The sequence below is a fragment of the Magallana gigas genome, chromosome 10 (assembly GCF_963853765.1).
Source record: "Magallana gigas chromosome 10, xbMagGiga1.1, whole genome shotgun sequence".
Taxonomy (NCBI): domain Eukaryota; kingdom Metazoa; phylum Mollusca; class Bivalvia; order Ostreida; family Ostreidae; genus Magallana; species Magallana gigas.
The window spans coordinates 35,059,351-35,079,562 of NC_088862.1; the positions used below are offsets into that span (position 1 = coordinate 35,059,351).

At 31.5% G+C, this 20,212-nt stretch overlaps 1 protein-coding gene across 1 annotated transcript; it reads right to left on the minus strand.

Annotated features, from left to right (window-relative positions):
• Positions 1-10,427: 10,427 nt before the first annotated feature.
• Positions 10,428-14,343, minus strand: LOC136272454 (uncharacterized). Its single transcript, XM_066074043.1, has 5 exons — positions 14,187-14,343; positions 13,684-13,813; positions 12,847-12,968; positions 11,917-12,022; positions 10,428-10,700 (listed from the first exon to the last, which is right to left on the minus strand). The coding sequence occupies exons 1-5, from the start codon at positions 14,305-14,307 to the stop codon at positions 10,514-10,516; spliced, it is 666 nt and encodes a 221-aa protein (XP_065930115.1). The 5' UTR covers positions 14,308-14,343; the 3' UTR covers positions 10,428-10,513.
• Between the last annotated feature and the right edge of the window lie 5,869 nt (positions 14,344-20,212).

The window sequence follows — 20,212 nt, forward strand, 5'->3', positions numbered from 1 at the left end:
TTTCGCTGGATATCATAAGCTGTCAATTCATTGTTCTGTGTTAACCACATATGGATAAATCGTCTGTGAATGGCGAGAATCTTCCGTGCACTGTTTGTCACCAGTTTCCTTCTTCTCACTAAGCTCCCGTGTCTCAAAAATCGATGAATCACTTGTCTGGAAACGGTGCACATCAGAATTTGTGCTTTCACGTCTAACCGCATCGGCGCCATCTTTGATAATGAATGGTCCTACTAAACAGAGAACTCTGAAGAACTCTAGAGAACCCTAGAGAACTCTGGGATTTTTTTTATTTAAAAGGGCTAATAACTGCTTTATTATGCATGCATCTGTTCAGTAACATGTTATACTACATACATTAATTCATTAAAGTTGATTTTAAACTAATTAAAGAGAATTCCCGAAGGAAATCTAGTCGGCGCGATCGTCAAACTCCGATCCCGATCTAATATCATTTAGACTTTGTTTCTATATACAGGTTACCTCAAGCCATTGGTATAATAATGCACGTAAAAACACAACATAATATATATTAAGCTATCACAATTCAATGATTATATTCTGTTGTTATAAATATAACAACTTACATACGTTGTTATCATTGTCCAGAAAAAATGTATCTTTCTTTTTACCGTTTACGAATGACTCTTAAATTTCATTTGATCATTAAAAATGCATTCCTAAAGCATATTGTAAATAATTAAAACAGAAATATAGAATTTGACCACAATCGTAAACATGTCTTCTGTAAGGAAAAGGCAATCCATGGACTATTTTTAAAGCCTTTATATCACTTAATTAATATTTACAATTTCTAGTGTCATAGTGGATCTCGGATATTCTTTCGATTGTCCATATATAAATGCATATTCATGGAGAAGAGTTGTTTTATTACACTCAGCCGTAAAACTATCAAGATTTGAAGTTGACGACAAGCAAAAAGTCAGTATCTTAATTAAAATCAATACAAATCACAAACGGAGAATAAAGACACTAACGCTACAAATTATAAAATATAAGTAACCTTAAATAAATTCCATTTTAAGAATGGTATTAAATGTTGAACGAATTTAAAAAAGAGTAATTTTAATGGACTTGTATACTGCTAGGGGTCGAGATCCTTTGAATAATTTAGTCTCCCCCAAATAGATGTTTTGCGTGAAATAATAAATATATACTTAAATCCAAATATTTTAAATATATATTTCGACTAAAATACAACTTTTTTATCATATAAAATGCAAAAATAGGTTCTAAATACTTAAAATATGAAAAAATCCCTAGAGTTCTCTAGAGTTCTCTAAAGTTCTCTAGAGTTCTCTGTTTAGTAGTACCCCTGATACCCAATGTTCATCGAGCGAGGGATGCCGCCATCATTTCGTTTTGCGAGCTCAATCGTAAAAAAAAGTATTATGATTATCATATTTACGATAAATAACTAAAAAAAAGTATATCTATTATAAAATTGATGAACAATTAATAAATTTATTGGCAGTTTCGCTTTCTTAAATAAATATTCCCAATTTTTAATCTGATAGGATAGGATGGATAGGATGGATAGAATAGAATCAATAAATAGAATAGAATACTGGATACAGGATATAGAATATAGGATACAGGATACTAGATACAGGATAGGATAGGGCTTAAGCTGTAAACTTTATGGATAGCGGCACTGTAACCCGTACTTTTTTATTCTCCAAATCTTACATGTATTTTAAAAACAAATTCTTAAACCTAAGTATCATACCATTAGTTCACATTAGTTTAAAAATCCAACATTAATGCTGTTGTTTTATCCATGCCAAAACAAACTCATTAATCTACATCAATTTTGGATTGAGAAACATGTGATATTTTTCTACGCCAATAATCCGCCAAAAAATAGTCCTTGTTAGATTTTTAACATTGATTACTGTTTTTATGCCAAGTTGTAAGATATTAAAAAAGAAATAAAATTATACTTTTTTTTAAATTTCCTTTCATTTTGATTTAATGAACAATTAATCAAATTTACGTTTGACAGGTCGAAAACAAGAAAATTCTCCTTCCTTAAATGAAATCGATTATTTTAAAAATGTAGTTATATAAAATCCCAAAGCAATTAATTTTTCTATCATAACGAACGAAAAGTGTTATTAAATTCTACAAAATCAATACTGAGAAATCAACTGGGTTAATAATCGAAACGAAAAAAAGTCTTTAAAAAATGAAAAAAAAATAAGAATTTTTTTTTTAATTTCCGATCAAATACTGCAATTGTAGAATAAGTTAGTATTTATGTTTCACTTATACTAGAATAAGACCTTTTTACTACATCGTAAAATAGTTATATCTTTTTTAAATATTCAAACCTTCAATTATTGTCATCAATGAAAAAAGCATAGAACTACAAAAATTCTTGCTTGTTGACACATGAACATCTAACTGGGGAAGTGAATATGACAAAATAAAGTGATATTTTGGGAACAATTTCTCTTTCAATTAATTCTGAAAGTATCCACTGTGTCTGCTATACTAAAAGTAAAAACAAAAAGAATTATTAAACTAATTATTTAAATAACCAAGATTTACAAAATAATTGAATTTAACTTTTCTTGTAAATTTCAACTTCACACAAATTCAGTTCCTTTAATTGTCCTGGCTTAGAATGGATTTGGAGCTTTACTGAAGTAGCATGAGCTTCTGGTGGACAGTAAAACAGAAGGATATCACCGTCACGTGACAAGAAACCCGGATAAAAGCCACAAATGCCGGTAACCCCGTTGCTTTTGTATGGGACATTTAAATTAACCAAACGATAACCTGTCAAAATGAAATGATAGATAGAACACTGTGCTGGATAATTATGACAGTGCCAAGGTGGCATTTTTGCACCCGCTTAAGCTGCATATATCGAATAATTCAAATATGCCAAATGATAGACCATTTCTCGCATTATCACCGGTGTGAGATCGGTTTGTCCGGTGAGAGACAGCAGTGTGAGATTTTTCTGTCTTACACTGTGTATTACTATGCCGTTTTAAAACATAAACAAACGTTGTCTGCTGTAGGGAAATGCAAAATGGTGCATTGAGATTATCCATTAAGTAATTGTGTTGCTTAATTAATTACAATTTATCATAATTATAATTTAAAAACTGTCGATTGCTCTCATTTTGACTTGCACTATTTGAAGCACGCGGAGGAATAAACTGAAAGTAATCTTTTGAACGTCATAACAGAAAGTTGTCAAACATCATTTTTTAAGGTAATATAATGCGAGAAAAATAATCATTCATTATATACTCGTGTGGGATTGTGAAATTCCACCTCGGGGCCAAGATTCACGGTCTAGGACTCGGCAAAGCCTCGTCCTAGACCGTGAATCTTGTCCCCTCGGTGGAATTTCACTATCCCACACTCGTAATAATGAATGATTCTATTATGCTTAAAGAGTTAACAACCACCTTTGTTATCAGTATATTTCACTTGTCAGGTAAGATATTTACCTTTCAAAAATAAATTCCTATAGGAAAATAATTTTTTCCATAGGAAAATCAATATTCGTATAGGTAATTTGAAATTTCCTATTGGAATACAAGAACTTCCTATAGGAATTTCAATTCCGATAGGATTTGATAAAATCCGATAGGAAAACTTAATATCCTATAGGAAAACCACATGTCTGAATAAATTTCCTACAGGAATTACCATTCTCCTATAGGAAATATAAATGGATTTTTCCGAAACTGCATCTTAAGCGGGTGCGAAAATGCCACCTTCGCACTGGCATAATTATCCGGCACAGTGTTATAGATGAAGTTATAAGTATATGTTTGTACATATGTATGAATCTATTTGAATGGTGTCAATAAATTTAATTATTTGTAAATTAAGATCAATCGTGCTGCTGACTAATGATAGGAAATTATTATGTCATTACAAAAATATTTTTTTTAAATTGTAAGAAATTGTGCGTTTATTACATCTTTGTTATCCTGCAGGGTTTGTAGATAGTTCTTTTTCAATATAATATTAGACAAAATTTCCCAGTGTCAAAACTAGATCGCACTAGATTGTATAGAATGATGTGAGATATATCAAAAGACATAACATTGGTCTTAACAGTTGATCAAGTCGAATATACAAGTATTCACTAAGCTATTTTTGGGAGTTGATTTTAATCAACTCTCCTATGCAGTTACTCAGGCAAACCGAAAGTGAAACAGAGTTTTGACCTAAGCACAAATCAACACCGCTGATAACATTTAGTTGTAATCAATAATTCCATGTAATGAGTTCTTAAGCATTGTTTTTCAAGGACACTAATTTATAGATACATTGTACATAGGCAGATTTTAAATGGTACGAACAATTTAGATATTTTTTGAAGTCGTACATTTAATGTATTCCTACGCCAGAGTTCAATATAGTCTCGTTCAACCAGACACTCGGATGTCTCCGTAAATCTCCGACAAGCAGAGAGTATGGAGATTAACGGATACAGCTGAGAGTCTGGTTGAACGAGACTAGAGTTGAATTTTGCTTGGATTCTTACAATTTTCATAACTATTTCGATTACTGATACGCAGTTTGATGGACTAATTCTTTGAATATTACACAACATAAATGATATTGGATTTTCACGAATTTCCTGTAGGCGAATTCATATCATAAAAAAATATACGTAATTACAAATACGTATAGGAATTTACTTGCCATGCATGCAAAATTACATGTCGTTGATTTTAAAATAAATAATAATCGATAAAATCAACTTCCGTCAGTACTTCAGTACCTTGATTTTTATTTTTGCCATACTGTATACTGGGTTATTTTCGCCCCGTGTTATTTTCACTCTTCTACACTTGCAAACGGTTTCGACCCGTGTTAAATTAGACAAGATTTGCTTGTGTACTAAAGAAATAATTTGGATTATTGGAATTCGCCCAGTCTTAAATTCGCCCTCTGATAACCAGGGGGCGAATATTTCCCTGTATACAGTAATCAAATTTTACCTTGTGTAAAATCATGTATATATACTGAGCTTATAGTGAAAAAAGATGCATAGTTCACCTGATAACGTAATAAGACAATGTTTTTTCTTTTTAATTTTAAGCATGACCAAAATCATTTGAATCTGTTTTTTTTATGATGTGCTAGACTAATTAAGGTGTAAATCCCTCTGCTATTAATTTTACCATATCTTTTAAAAAAAATTCATATTGATTTTCATGAAAGTCAATATCAATAGATTCAGATGAAACAAAGTTGAAGTGATGAAACACTGCTAGATTTTTCAAAAATTGATAATGTGTCTAATCGTGTTATGAAGAAAACTAGACATAGTGAATAGAAAAAGCAAAATTTTACCATCGCAGCGTAAAATAAAAAAAAAATTAAATGCAAATGAAAATAATATATAGTTATATACATTGCCAATTCATATTAGAAAACATAATGAAGCGGTACTTTTTAGTTCAGAATAGCATTTTGTTGCATAGGTTTGTAACACAAATTGCTTCAATTAGCAAGAGTTATCTTTCTTTATCATAGACTATTAAAGGTTTTACATACATATTTCACATACAGTACTTGATAAATTGCCACAGTTTCTAATTAATCAGAAGTGTTTTCTGTTTTTAAATTTGGATAAGATAATAGTTCATGTCAATGGATCCATATGTTTTAGAAATGCTAAAAATGTAAACCAGTCGTGAGAGCATTTTGTTATAACACTAAAAGGGGATCAAATGAATGATCTTCCAGTAATTGGTATGATCTCAATATAGAGATATATTGTCTTGAATATAATATAATATTATTATTTCTTTAATTTTGTTGTCCCATATCTGCTCTCTCAGATAAGAAAACCCATGTTCAATATTAAACATTTGAAATGTTATGTTTCAAACAATGATAATTAAGTCTAGAGTTTGCAATTGTCTTGGTCACGTTTTTATCAATTATTATTCATTCACCTTTGTGAACGAGCTATAAATGGAGAGAGAGAGAGAGAGAGAGAGAGAGAGAGAGAGAGAGAGAGAGAGAGAGAGAGCAAAATTTCATCCAAAATTCTCTGGCCTAAAACATCAAACACGTACTGTTCATGTACTGAACTAGTACATAAAATTAGTATTATTTCTAAAAAAAATTAATCCATTGGGGGAGGGGAAGGGGTATACATGTAGACACTGCCTCATTAAATTTTGATGAATATAATTCGCTTCTTACATTTTTTTGTGAAATTTTCTTTACTTTTTTACACTTGCCAAAAGTTTGGGTTAAGTTTGTTTGGTTAAAATTTCCCTTTTTTTAAATTGAATATTAAATAAATGTCGCCTTCCAACATAAATTGGGGCCCAGCACTGCTTTCCTTAATGCTACATGCCTTAATAATTGTGAGTTAACAGAAACAAAGTGAGATTATTTTCTACAGAAGTTATCTCTCTTATCAGAGGGATATTCCACATTAACATCTAATTGGCTCCCATTTGCTCAAAAATCGAGTAAGTTCTTCAGTTTTTAATAGTTTTAACCATGTAGTTTATAGTTTATGATAAGAAAAAACCTAAATCCCAGATGACGATACTAATTCTTTTGACTAAATAATTAAAGATTTTCTATTCTTTTTCACACTGATTGATGTTCAAAATACTACTACAACCACAAACTGTATTACAATTAGAATTTATTCAAAAACTTGTACATGAAAAAAAATAAATCACTCGCTGTGGCCTTCAACTCAACATTCAGGTTTATCGACGACGTATTATCAATAAACAGTTGTTATTTCCATACTGACGTCACCCGATATATATCCCAGTGAACTTGATATAAAAGATACCACAGAGTCTGCGTCATCTGTTTAAATTTGGATATTTTACTGGACATAGACATTGATGGTAACCTTACAACAAAACTTTATGATAAACGTGATGACTTCAATTTTTCTATAGTAATCTTTCCTTGCTTATGTAGAAATATACTTTCATCACCTACATATGGTGTTTTTGTCTCTCAGTTGATTTGATACGCACGGTCATGCTATTCGTATGAACAGTTTCTAAGACGAAGCAAGCTACTGACAAACAAGTTGATAAAAGAGGACCACAACACTCTTTACATGTAAATTAAGCTCATATGATCAAGGGAGCATACTCTTGTTGTTTCCAGATTTCGTGCTGCCCAGGATGTAGGAAGCCCCTCCCCTTCCCTGTGTCTGACCAACATTAAGTTATAAAAACATTGATGATGAACTGCAATTTTGACTATCTACTTTTTATGTACAGACCTGATTTTGATTTTAAAAAAAAATGTGTTTCAATTTTGATATTCTTCTCATTAGCATATTCAGCAAAAGTATGTTTATTTTTGTATTTTTCTCATTTTCATATATTAAGCAAATGTGTTTTAATTTTTGTATTCTTCTCATTAACATATTGAGCAAAAATATCTTAATTTTTGCATTCTTCTCATTAGCATATTCAGCAAAGATGACAGCCATTGACGATTGGTTCACCTGGTGCCAATCATGTAGACACGGAGGCCACGCCTCTCACCAGTTTGGGTGGTTTGCTGAGCACTCTGAATGCCCCGTCACTGGGTGTAACTGTAAAAGTTCTACCCTGGATCACACTGCCAGGTTAGCGGCCGAGAGCTGACCAGAATTTCAGCATGTACTGTGCAAAACTTTACTACTGTCAAAACTTGGAATTAATTGCACATGACACTCCCTGTTGTGTGGAGCTTGCAAATGACAATACGCCTCAGAATATGTCAGAATACTAGAGAACAAAACTGCAAAGGTTTTACAGACCTTAAAACGTACTACTACACAAAACGCTCGCTACACGCTCGCTAAACGGTTCACAAGAAACGCTGAACGGTTTACACGAAACGCTGAACGGTTTACACCAAACGATTCTCGCACGAAACGATTTGCTCGCTTTTCACACGCTTTGGACACACTTTTATCCAGATTGATTTTCGTTTCCTTCTGGTCCTCTCAGATTTTCCCCTTGACTCTGTTAGTTAGAATTAATTATAAGAAAACACGAAATAATAGAAATACTGATAATAGAAACATATATGCACACAGGTATTAAATTGATTAATTAAAAGAAATTCACTGAATTAACAAAAATGTTACTAAATACAGGTATATTTATGACAAAAGAAAGCCACAAAAGAGATATCCATGATTCTTATCAATGCCGTAAATAATAAAAAAAACCAGAAAAAAGTTACCGTAACTCAGTAATCAATAACAAAGAAAAAAACCGTTTGATTACAAACTGAAATCGGTTATTACAGTATTCGGCGGGATTAGTTTTTTTCTTCTCACGTTAGTATTTTTATTGGTTTCAGAAAATACGATGTAAAAATACAAACAGTATATAAACCTGTAATTATTTGCATTGGTAATTTTGAAATTTATTTAAAACTAAATTAGTCAGATACGTTAGAAAAAAAAATGTTATTCAATTGATTGATTTTTGTCTTAAACGTCCGAGCATTCGCGTAAATAAATATGTTTCGTACATACCTGTAAAACCCCAGAAAAAAATCAATCGGTTTAACCAACAACAAAAAATTGTCATAACTATTTCGGGTTTTTTTTCTAAAAATAATTCAACATCGTATTGGAAAGAACAAAACATAAAAATAAATTAAATTTTTGACTCAATTTTCGTATACATAACCGGCGCCCCGTATAACGGCGGACAGTGTATCTATCATAATCTATTGGAATTAAGTGCCATGCATATAGATTTCCATAATAATAAATTGCATGTGTACAAAGTAGGCAAATCACTGTGTGTTGATTACTTCTAAGACTTGCTGTTTTCCGTTAACAGTGTTTAAATAATTAAAATAATTACTTGTAGACATATTCTTAATCGGGATTCCAAAGAAATGACTTCCCGCATTTGATAGAAATGAACAGTATTTTTTTTTTATATTTACGTTTAATTTTGTTCAAATAATTGTTAATGTTCCTATCATTTAAATTGTATGCTTCATCAAATTCTGATTCCGACTACCTTGAAGTCATTAAATTTCTATTGGCTATTGAAAAAAAGGAGACGCGTGACCATCCAATGAAAACAAATACACAGTGTTAGATTGACAAGTTCAGCCAGGTGCAGGTCTTACCCGATGGCTGAGGTTATGTGTGCTGGTTGTACACAGCCAAATAGTCTCAGTAAGAGCTATCGATGTAGATAAATAAAGTTATGTTTTGCTAACTGTATTTAATATTTTTTATGTATGGCTATTTTCATATTGTACGAGTAATGAAACATCGTATAAAAATGTTGTACATGTACATGTTCTCTGTAACTATTCTTCCTTTAATACAGGTACCTTTCTTTTGTTTGTTGAAAATTAATTCAATTTTGCAAAAACGATAAGTATGATATGATTTCTTTTAGATTTTTTTTTTCATAAGAATACCTACTAAACAGTTTTACCAATCACAAATAGTTTAAAGTAATGTAAAACACGGGCGCCATTTTGAAACAATTAAATTCTCAGAGAGTTCCGAATGAAATCTGATGAACGTTTCACACGGTTCTCGCACGCTTTGCTCGAAACGATTTACACGCTTTTCCCGAAACGCTAAACGGTTTACACGAAACGCTTCACGATTCACACGAAACGCTAAACGGTTTACACGAAACATAAAACCGTTTACACGAAACGTTTCTCGCACGAAAGTCGCAAGCTTTTTTGGTGTAGTAGTACGTTTCAGGGTCTGTACCTAAACCGCGCTGCCAAAACAGTGAACGCCTAAAGAACATGCATGGAAATCTAAAATAATTCAGAACATAAAGTGAAAATCGAGGGGAAGTTTGCAATGATTCCATATTTTTTGTTCTACAAATGACTCATAACAGTGTCGTATTTTTATATTTAAAAGTTATGTGATTAAAACATTGTCTATTTATCATTAATGTAATTAAAAATGTGGTTTGACAATCAAGTGCATCTTTTATCTGTGTACAATAAAAACATTGCAAGATTTTACAGTTTAAAATGTAGAGAATTTTGTAATTCAATTTGAGGGGAAAAAAGATCAGTACCAAAAGCTAACACATCGTATTGGAATTCCGAGTGAAAGATATACTTAGTGGTGATTATTCTGCATAAATGTTATCTGAAACCAGAATGCTTGAACATGTAAATATAGTGAATAAAGGACATACTAAAAATCAACTCATATGAAATGTGTTCCAATATTGGCTTGAAATGTTGTTTATAGTCGATACTCCTGGGTTTAGATGAATTCAATGTACAAACTGTACTTGTGAATCGTCAGAAAAAGGCCAAGATCAAATCGGTCTCACTTACACTCTCTCGTTAAAAAGCTCAAATACAATGGGGAAAAAATACAGACAACAACAATATTTTTTCTAAATAAAAAAAAAAACCAGAACCAATTAATTGATGTGATATTTATTTAAGATTCAATTCAGTCGGTTGTCGTTCATGAATTTAGTTTCATCATTGATCAGCTTTGGTATCTTTACAGAGCAGACGAAGGCGTCTCCTCAACTTGAAAGTCACATTGCTCGGGGTAACGCGGGATCCCGAATGTACTAACGAAGATAAAGGCATCTCTGCTTAGCGCCGTCTTTATCGTTGTATAGTCTTCCTCTCCACAAGCTGTACGTGTAGATTGCAGGAATTCATTTAGTTTTTCATTTGCAGTCCTTGATAAACAAAAAAAATTATCAGTTATTGATTGCGCTTTCACTACATATGTAATATAAAGAATCAAATGCATCTTCTAAGTTCCATCGCTTGAAATAATAAAACAAATATTCCCAAATTGATATATTTGATTTTCTTTTCCAAAACAAAGGAGAGAAAGAAAAACGCTGTCGCAAATTGTGTACTTTTTAAAACAAATCTCGCTATCTTCATATGCTCGCACGAATTTCATATGCAATGATTTAAAGAGTAAAAATGTTTCACTGGGCTTATTTGGTAAAACAAGAAGGTTAGCCCTGTAAAGATGATTTACAGAAAAGCAATTGATGCATTTTATTATGTAGCTTGACATTTCAACTGAAAATAAAAAATAGCGATCCCTGGACTAATACTAAAGACCCAAGATGGGTTCAGAATTTAACGTAGAAGTTATAAAAAAATATATGGAAACTATTTTAAAATCTTTGAGAATCACATAGCTTCAATTTGTCAGATTACTATTTAAGCATCCTCAGATAGCGCAGATTTTGAATTATTTAAGCCGTGACCCTCGATTTGATACTAGGGATCCAGAAGGGTTCAAAGTTTAACATAAAAACTGTTTAAAAATCTTCTGAAGAACTACATTGTTTAGCATTGTGAGATACATAATGTAACTATGCAAGCATCATTAAATAATGAAGATTCTAAATTAATAAAGCTGTAACTATCGGACTAATACTGGGGTCCCGCGACGGGGACAAAGTTTAACATAGAAATATCTATTGAAAACGTCTTTGCTACAGTTTGTGCGAGTACTCTGCAAGGATCCTCAAACAGCGTAGATTCTTAATTGTCAATAGAAATAGCATATATGCTACAAAATAGAATGTTACAAGGCACTGTTGTTCAGGTGAGCGATGTGGCAAGTTGGCCTCCTGTTATTAAACACGGCATAATGCGATGAGAAAACGAATAGAAAATAAGGCTAGCGAAAATGCATGCGATGTTAAAGAATGATTGAGAAGTTAATAAAGTTAGTTTTTAATGACCATTTTTGTTACTTTGTTAAGAAGCCAGCAAACATAGATATAAATGACAAAAACACTGTAAAATGATACTGGTTTTCGTATATACATGTATAATTTTTGTCTTTAAAATTCTCTTTTCTAAACAGTTATTATTTACCATCAGAACTCCTTTAAAATAGTTAAACTATATGTAATCTGAACGTACGAACATATATTTTCAGCGTTCCCTTGTTGGTTGTCTGAGTTTGCCCAGGTTGTAACTGCGGATTGAAAAGTCCTCTTATTGATACATCCTAACAGCGAAGTCCACTCTGATGAGTAAAAAAATAAAGTTTGTCAACATTTGCTTCGTTTATCAACTATACCAATATGTGTGTGTTCCATGACAGCTATATGATTTTGATGCAAAAGCCGTTACACTATTTAAAATGTAAAATGTGTTAAATATAAAGGAGGAAAAATGGCACATACCGTTAAAATGAGATGTAAGTTTGTGTTTTTATGCTGGACGTAGAACAAGTTTAATCAATATTAACTAAACTCGGCAAGGACTAAACAAACAACTGGATCTACGTTCTTGGTTATAAATCAACGCTTGTTTGAATATTAAAAAAAGAAACACAGACAATTAAGCATTGTGCTGAGTAATTAAAAATAATTTAAGAACGAGGAAATTATTGAGACCACCCATATCTTTTTTTCATTTTTAAGTAACATATTCTTGTGAAAATTAGGATAAACAAGTACAAGTCCCTGGGAAATAATTGGCAAAATTATTATTTAAAAAAAAGATTAACCTTTTATGTACAACGATACATAATAACAGTTGGTGGTGTGGGTACCCGATGCAGGTCCCGAACAAGTCGAATAGAAAATATATAAACGTTTACATACAAAAGTGTTGGTAACCCTACATATTGTTATAAGATATATCAAGTTATATATGATCAATCTACTATTTATTGTGACAATTTTTTTCACTGAGTAATAAAAAAATGAAATACAATATGAAAAGTTTCAGCTCAAATTATGACCATGCCACTTTAAAGGTTTTCTTTAGATTAGATCTATATATTAGAAGTTCTATATTGCCATTTAACGTTTTCACATGTTTATTAATAAAATGCAAGCTTACTGTCTTTATTACGACAAATCAAATTTGCTAGATCACGTGACTTCTTGACATAGGTTGGCAGAGGTGTATCGCAGTCCGGGAGTCCAAAGCTTTTGTAGCATTTACTTAATTCAGTAAATAAACTAAAAATTAAAAAAAAAATAATTATCATGATTTATAAATTCCTAACTCTCTGACCAGCCAATATTAAAGAGAAAAGAGATAGTATAACTTACATTGAATTTCTACACTTATAACCTTGACAACATATTCTTATCGTCCAAAAATTTTTTTTGTTTGCTGCTACGGCTTTGATCAACATAACTAACTTAATGTAGTTATAATTATTTTGAGGTTTCCTAGCTTAAAAACCTTGAGATTGATATTTTTGTATCAACTTTTCTCTGAATAATCTAGTATCAACTCATCTATTATTCATTTAGTATTTAAACTTTTTATCAAATTTTCACTGAATTATATACCATCAATTTGTCACTGAACTATATAAAATCATTTTTTTACTAAATCATATACCATCAATTTGTCACTGTATCATATAGCATCAATTTTTGTCAGAAGCAAATAAACACTATAAACATAAAACAGTATTATTTACATTTGTAAATATGTTAAATGTTACGAACGATGAACTTTGACTATGTGTGAATTGTGAGCAAAGATTAATGAGTATTATGTTAGTGATATGTCCCAGCAGTTTAGCTTTTATTTTGTGAATTTAAGGCATCGATGGAATTCACAAACAAATTAAAGAAGTTAATGTAGTAATATTAACTTGGAACATGAGTCTGTTGAAACGACGTCACCATAGTTTTCAGAGAAAAAGATTGCTTTGTTTACCTGCACACACGAGAAAACAGATTTTCGGCGAATACGTATGTTCCATCTGATGTCTTGTTGAAAGGTGGATCGCCTACCTTTCCGTCCATACAAGCTCCCATCCGCTCATACGTCGGACAGTTGTCTTGACCTATTGAGTGAAACGATTAAAAAGATGATTATTGAATGTATTGGCAAAACAGGATTATTTGATGCCTTTATTAAAGAGTTTCGAGCAAAAATTAATTGAAACTTAACATTTTACTAGTATTTTGTAAAAAATACGAAAGAAATTGTCGTTAACAAAGCAGGTTCTTTGATTTAAAAGAAAATGTTTTGTTTGCATTCTATGGTGCCATAAATACCATGCATTATAAGCAAAAGATGTAATGGTTAATCATATACGTGCATTTTCTGAACACCGAAGGGTACAAGATATTTTATAATCAATAAACATGTTTTAAGAAATATCATATCTTGATGAACTGACCTTTCATTGAAATCCCTCTATTTTGATTACATACCTTCATTTCTCTGAACCGTCCTTATCCTAAGGTGATCATCAAATGAAAAACCTTGCGCCCCAAAGCAGACAAATAAGCCAAAATAAAAACAGGACCTTATGAGTTCCATTTTTGCCGTCATTCAAAGTTCGAACTTCATTTCCTTTTATATATTCTCGAAATCAAGTTAAATGTAAATTGTTGAAAATTATCCATTTAGCTAAAATAACTCATTGCTGATTTCGATATTTTACATAATATAAATGTCAATTGGGTTCTTCCTCGAACAAATTGAGGATGCGCGTCGTGAGAAGGGGTTTGACTTTTTATGATTGCTTTATATGATAACGGAACAAATATAAATGTCACCACCAATTTCTGAAAATGGGAAAGTGGACCAATTATCTACGTGTACTTTTTTTCTTTGTAGTAATATTTCTGGCTCAGAACTTTGGTCTGTATTATGCAATTTTTATCTAACATTTGTAAAAAAACAAAATTAAAAGAAATTTTGTTGAATCTATGAAAATATATCGTCAGCACGCGCTGCGTACTATTTAGAATTGATTGAATTAAAAACACGTAATTTAAAATAACATGGGTAAAACTTCGTCAGATCAAACGTACATATAATACTGTTTATCCCTTAAACGCCTGTCATTGTTATCAAGTGACATTGGGGTATATCCTTCAAGTGATACATAGCATACATTTATACATTACCCACTAGAAGTGATGTACATGTATGTCACATAGTTTTATATTCTCTAAATCTTATTTAAAAAACAAATTCTTAAACCCAAGTATCATACCCTTAGTTCCCATTAGTTTAAAAATCCAACATTAATGTTATTGTTTTAAACATACCAAACTAACTGATTAATCTACATCAATTCTGGATTGAAAAACGTGGTATTTTCCTACGCCAATATTCCACCCAAAAATATTCCTTGGTAGATTCTAAACATTGAGTACTGTTTCTATACCAAGTTGGAAGATATTAAAGAAGAAATAAAAATATACATTTTTAATTTCCTTTCATTTCGATTAAATGAACAGTTCATCAAATTTACGTTTGACAAGTCGAAAACAAGAAAAGACTCCTTCCTAAATTAAATCAAATATTCTAAAAATGTATTTATTTAAAAACAAGAAGCAATTAATTTTTCTATCATACCAAACGAAAAGTGTTATTACATTCTAAAAAATCAATATTAAGAAATCTCCTGGGTTAATAATAGAAATGATAAAAGTCTTTAAAAAAATGAAAAAAATAAGGATTTTTTTTTTATTTTTAAAATTTCCCATCAAGTACTGCAATAGTAGAATAAGTTAGTATTTATGTTTCACTTGTACTAGAATAAGAATTTTTTTTCTACTTATAGTTACATCTTTTTGAAATATTCAAACCTTCAATTTTTGTCATCAATGAAAAAAAAACAACATAGGACTACAAAAAGTCTTGCTTATTGACATATGTACATGTAACTGAGGAAATGAAGTGAATATGACAAAATAAAGCGATATTTTGGGTGGAATTTCTCTTTCAATTAATTCTGAAAGTGTCCACTGTCTCTGATATACTAAAAGTAAAAACAAAAAAGAATTATTGAACTATATATTTAATTAACCAAGATTTGCACAAGAATTGAATTTAACTTTTCTTGTAAATTTCAACTTCACACAAATTCAGTTCATTGATTTGTCCTGGTTTAGAATGGATTTGGAGCTTTACTGAAGTAGCATGAGCTTCTGGTGGACAGTAAAACAGAAGGATATCACCGTCACGTGACAAGAGACCCGGATAAAAGCCACAAATGCCGGTAACCCCGTTGTTTTTGTATGTGACGTTTAAATTTACCAAACGGGAACCTGTCAAAATGATATGATAGATAGATGAAGTTATAAGTATATGTTTGTACATATGTATGAATCGATTTTAATGGTGTCATCAAATTTAATTAGTTGTTAATTAAGATCATGCTGTCGAATAATAATAGGAAATTATTATGTCATTACAAAAATATTTCTTAAAAATTGTAAGAAATTGTGCGTTTATTACATCTTTGTTATCCTGCAGGGTTTGTAGGTAGTTCTTTTCAATAGAATATTAGACAAAATTTCCCAGTGTCAAAACTAGATCGCACTAGATTGTATAGATGTAAAATGTATCAAAAGACATAACAATCGTGGCCTTAACAGTTGATCAAGTCGAATATATAAGTATTCACTAAGCGATTTTTGGGAGTTGATTTTAATCAACTCTCCTATGCAGTTACTCAGGCAAACCGAAAATGAAACAGTGTTTGGACCAAAGCACAAATCAACACCGCTGACAACATTTAGTTGTAATCAATAATTCGACCTAATGAGTTCTTAAAGGCCGGTTCTGGGGTATATTTATTTATTTGGTGATTTTATTTTTGCTATACTTTATACTGGGTTATTTTCGCCCCGTGTTATTTTCACTCTTCTACACTTGCAAACGGTTTCGCCCCGTCTTAAAGAACTAGGTACGGTTGTAATGGTATAAATGCCTAAAATTCCAAAATTTTTCAAGCTGTTTATGAAAAGTAAATAAATGCATAATTACGAATAAGATGTCAAGTGTAAGCGATAAATCCGTAAAAATAATCGTGCAAAGCGTTGCTAAGCAACACTAGCATCCGCTAAATGCACGATGTTTACCGGAAATTAACATATTCAAGGCAATTTTTACTATAAAATTTGAAAATGTATATATAGCGCAGTCCTCGAGCAAAACGAAACATGATTTATTAAAATATAATTAAAAAGAGAAAAGATTTAAACATGATTACATTTTGCTCAAGGCCTGCGCTGATAGTTAAAGTTCCCGTTTTGTGACGAGTTTTAGTGGTGGATTCAGTCAAGCAGATGCGGTTATATTCGCCGTATAATCAATTATCGATGACGAAAATCAGACAAGATAAGATGAATTTATCTTCAGTAACTTTTATTACAAAAAAATGATATCTATAATAAGTTCTGATAAATTGTTATCATGATAATGAATATAGGACGTGATCATTTTTGTTTTCACTTTAGAACTACCGTATTTTGGCCTACCGTATACTGTTGAGTCATGTTTCCTTTTGTTTTCCACGTACTTGTAGGTTTTGTATAGTTTTTTCCTCATTCACACTACATACTTTGAGCTTCTTGAAACGATTCTTCGACTTGGCAAATGATTAAAAACAAGATATATATTCGCCATACTTCACACTCAAAACGCCTTCGGTAACACAGTAGCACTTTTTTCCACCGCATAATATTCATATTTGTTTACACAACACAAGAAAACATCATTACTTCTATAATAAGTCCCATATTTTTATAGAAATGTTCGGTGAATGATCCATTCACTCAGAAAATATCAGTAAATTTCATTTGAAGCATTTCAAACGCATGTACAGAACAAGTTTGTTTACATGACGTCACATTCTTTGAGTAAGGCGGGTCGTAAGTGAAAGAAATTAACGTTAGGCTTAGCGATTTTATTGCTCGACATTGTTAGAGGACTCCCGACTTCATCAAACTAAAGGTTGCTGATGTAGACCGTGATATACAATAAAATCTTTAAAATAAGTTTACATGACACATATTCAATGCTTAAATTAATTCAGCTGACAAGTACATGTAATTGATGTCAGATAACGATATAGAGGTTCTATTAGTATAGGCCTACGGTCTGACATTCACACCTTGCCGCGATCATGTCGTGCGTTTAGTCAAATGTACATGTATACATTTTTCATTTTGTTAGTTTTACTATTTTTCTGCATCAGTGAATATATTATTTTGCAAGCACAGGTTCATTTACTTTATGTTTTAATATGTACAAATAATATTAGTACCGATAAAGCCGATGATAGTCTACAAACGTATATTCATGCGTTGAAAGCGCTATACTTATCATTAGTATTTAAAATGAATAAAATCCATGCAAACAAGACTTTATTACTTCTGTATTGTTTGCACAAACATGAGAGAGAGAGAGAGAGAGAGAGAGAGAGAGAGAGAGAGAGAGAGAGAGAGAGAGAGAGAGAGAGAGAGAGAGAGAGAGAGAGAGTTTAAACAACGTAGTATATGTAAGAATTAATCTTCACAGAGGCACTTAAATCATGATATCAAACATCACAAATACTGCAAAATACGTTATTGTTAAAGGCATTTTTTCTTGAAATAAAAAACAATTGAACGAAAATGGAAGAGCACAAGGTGCAGCTCGCAGACTGATTTGATTGACGGGTGAAACACGTGGATCGAAACTGTTGGATTAAACGAGTGCATTATTTATGGTTAATTATAAAGATTTAAAAATATTTCATATCAATGTATTGCACATTTAAGAGTAAAATGACTATCATTTATCAAAAACTATTGGAAACGTTTGTTTGTTTCTTAGGAACAAATGAAACCTAAAATATTATACGGCGCGCGGTAAAAATTGTACATCACATGTAAGTAATAAAGAAAAAAATTATTTAAACTCATTCTAAATATACGAAACTTTATATCATTCTCTTGAAGAAAGAACAACTGTCTGTGATCATGTGTTTAGTTTTGATAACGGTAAATGTTATCAAAAAGGTAATGCTATTAAAGTTCCATACAGTTAATCCATTGAATAAATAAACTGAATATACTACTTTTATAAATCAAGAGTATGTGTTGTACCGTTTTCCCTTACATTTTGTGTCACATACTGTATATTCGTTATTTTACGCGAGTACTTCATTCCGCGACTCAACTGTTTTGAATCAAATCGCGAGAATATAAAATCACAAACGCCAAACTTTTATCATAGTTTCAATTAGTTGACATCTGTCCGAAAAATAAAAGCGAGGTTTTTACCCGCTATATGTGCTTCTTGTGATTTTACGCGGAAATTAGTTCCTCGAGTTTCATTAGGAACATTACATAAAAAGTGCCTGTTTCGGAGGGTAACAGTTGGAATTGACACCCGAGAAAACAAACCATTGTCAACACAAAGCGGAGATTGACAATGGTGTTCGAGGGGTGTCAATGTCAACTGTTACCCTCCCAAACAGGCACTTTTTTTTATTATACTGAATGTCTTAATTTTAGAGAAAATTTTTCTACTTTTATATAAAAATGACGTAAATTCTACAGCGAACTGTATGCACATAATTTACGCGCATGTAAAAATTCGTTGTGTTACCCGTTGCCAAGTGTGTTGCTAACGCTGAGTGTAATAGAACGGATTGTCAACTGCGTCTAAACCAATCAGATTTCAGTATTTAATATGAAGGTACAATAAACAGTATCCAGCTACTGACTTTTGAGATTTTGTTATATAATAATAATCCCGAAATATTAGGTACATGTAAATCTGCATGCAAATGTATTTTTCAATTTTTTACCAAAACCCTTTGTTTCTAAGTGTTTTTTTTTTTAAAGTGTTAATTTAAATTATATGAAAATATCAACGGTAACTACTGATCGCAACTTTGTTTGTCTTTCGGAAATAACAAAAAAAAAAACAACAAAAAAACCGTGTAAGTAAATCGATTACGGCGACGCTTTATATTTGCAGGGGACACAAAAATTATGAGTATGATCGGAAAGTGCAAGATGAAAAAAAACAAGCGGATTGTTATAAGGAATAAGGAATCATTCTTTGAGTATTATGAGGTGATAATTTTGGTCGGGGCGTGATCAAATCCAATAAAGTACGAAGGGCTTTATGAAAGATTTGATCACGCCCCGACCGAAATTATCACCTCATAATAATCCAGGAATGATTCCTTTTTACTTATATTTATATAATTTTAGGCCATCGTACGATTAAATCTTTAAATATAAATAAGCAAACCCCGCCGGCGCCTCAATTTGGCGTCATTTGTATTATGGGTTATATAGTACAAAATCGATACGTAGTGTTATCATAGACAAAGACACTGGTTAATGTAAATATTATGGCATAAATGCATTTATACTCAACGATTTCAGGCATGCATATCTCAAACAAAACTCATCGTTGATGCTGGCTGATGCGAAGACGA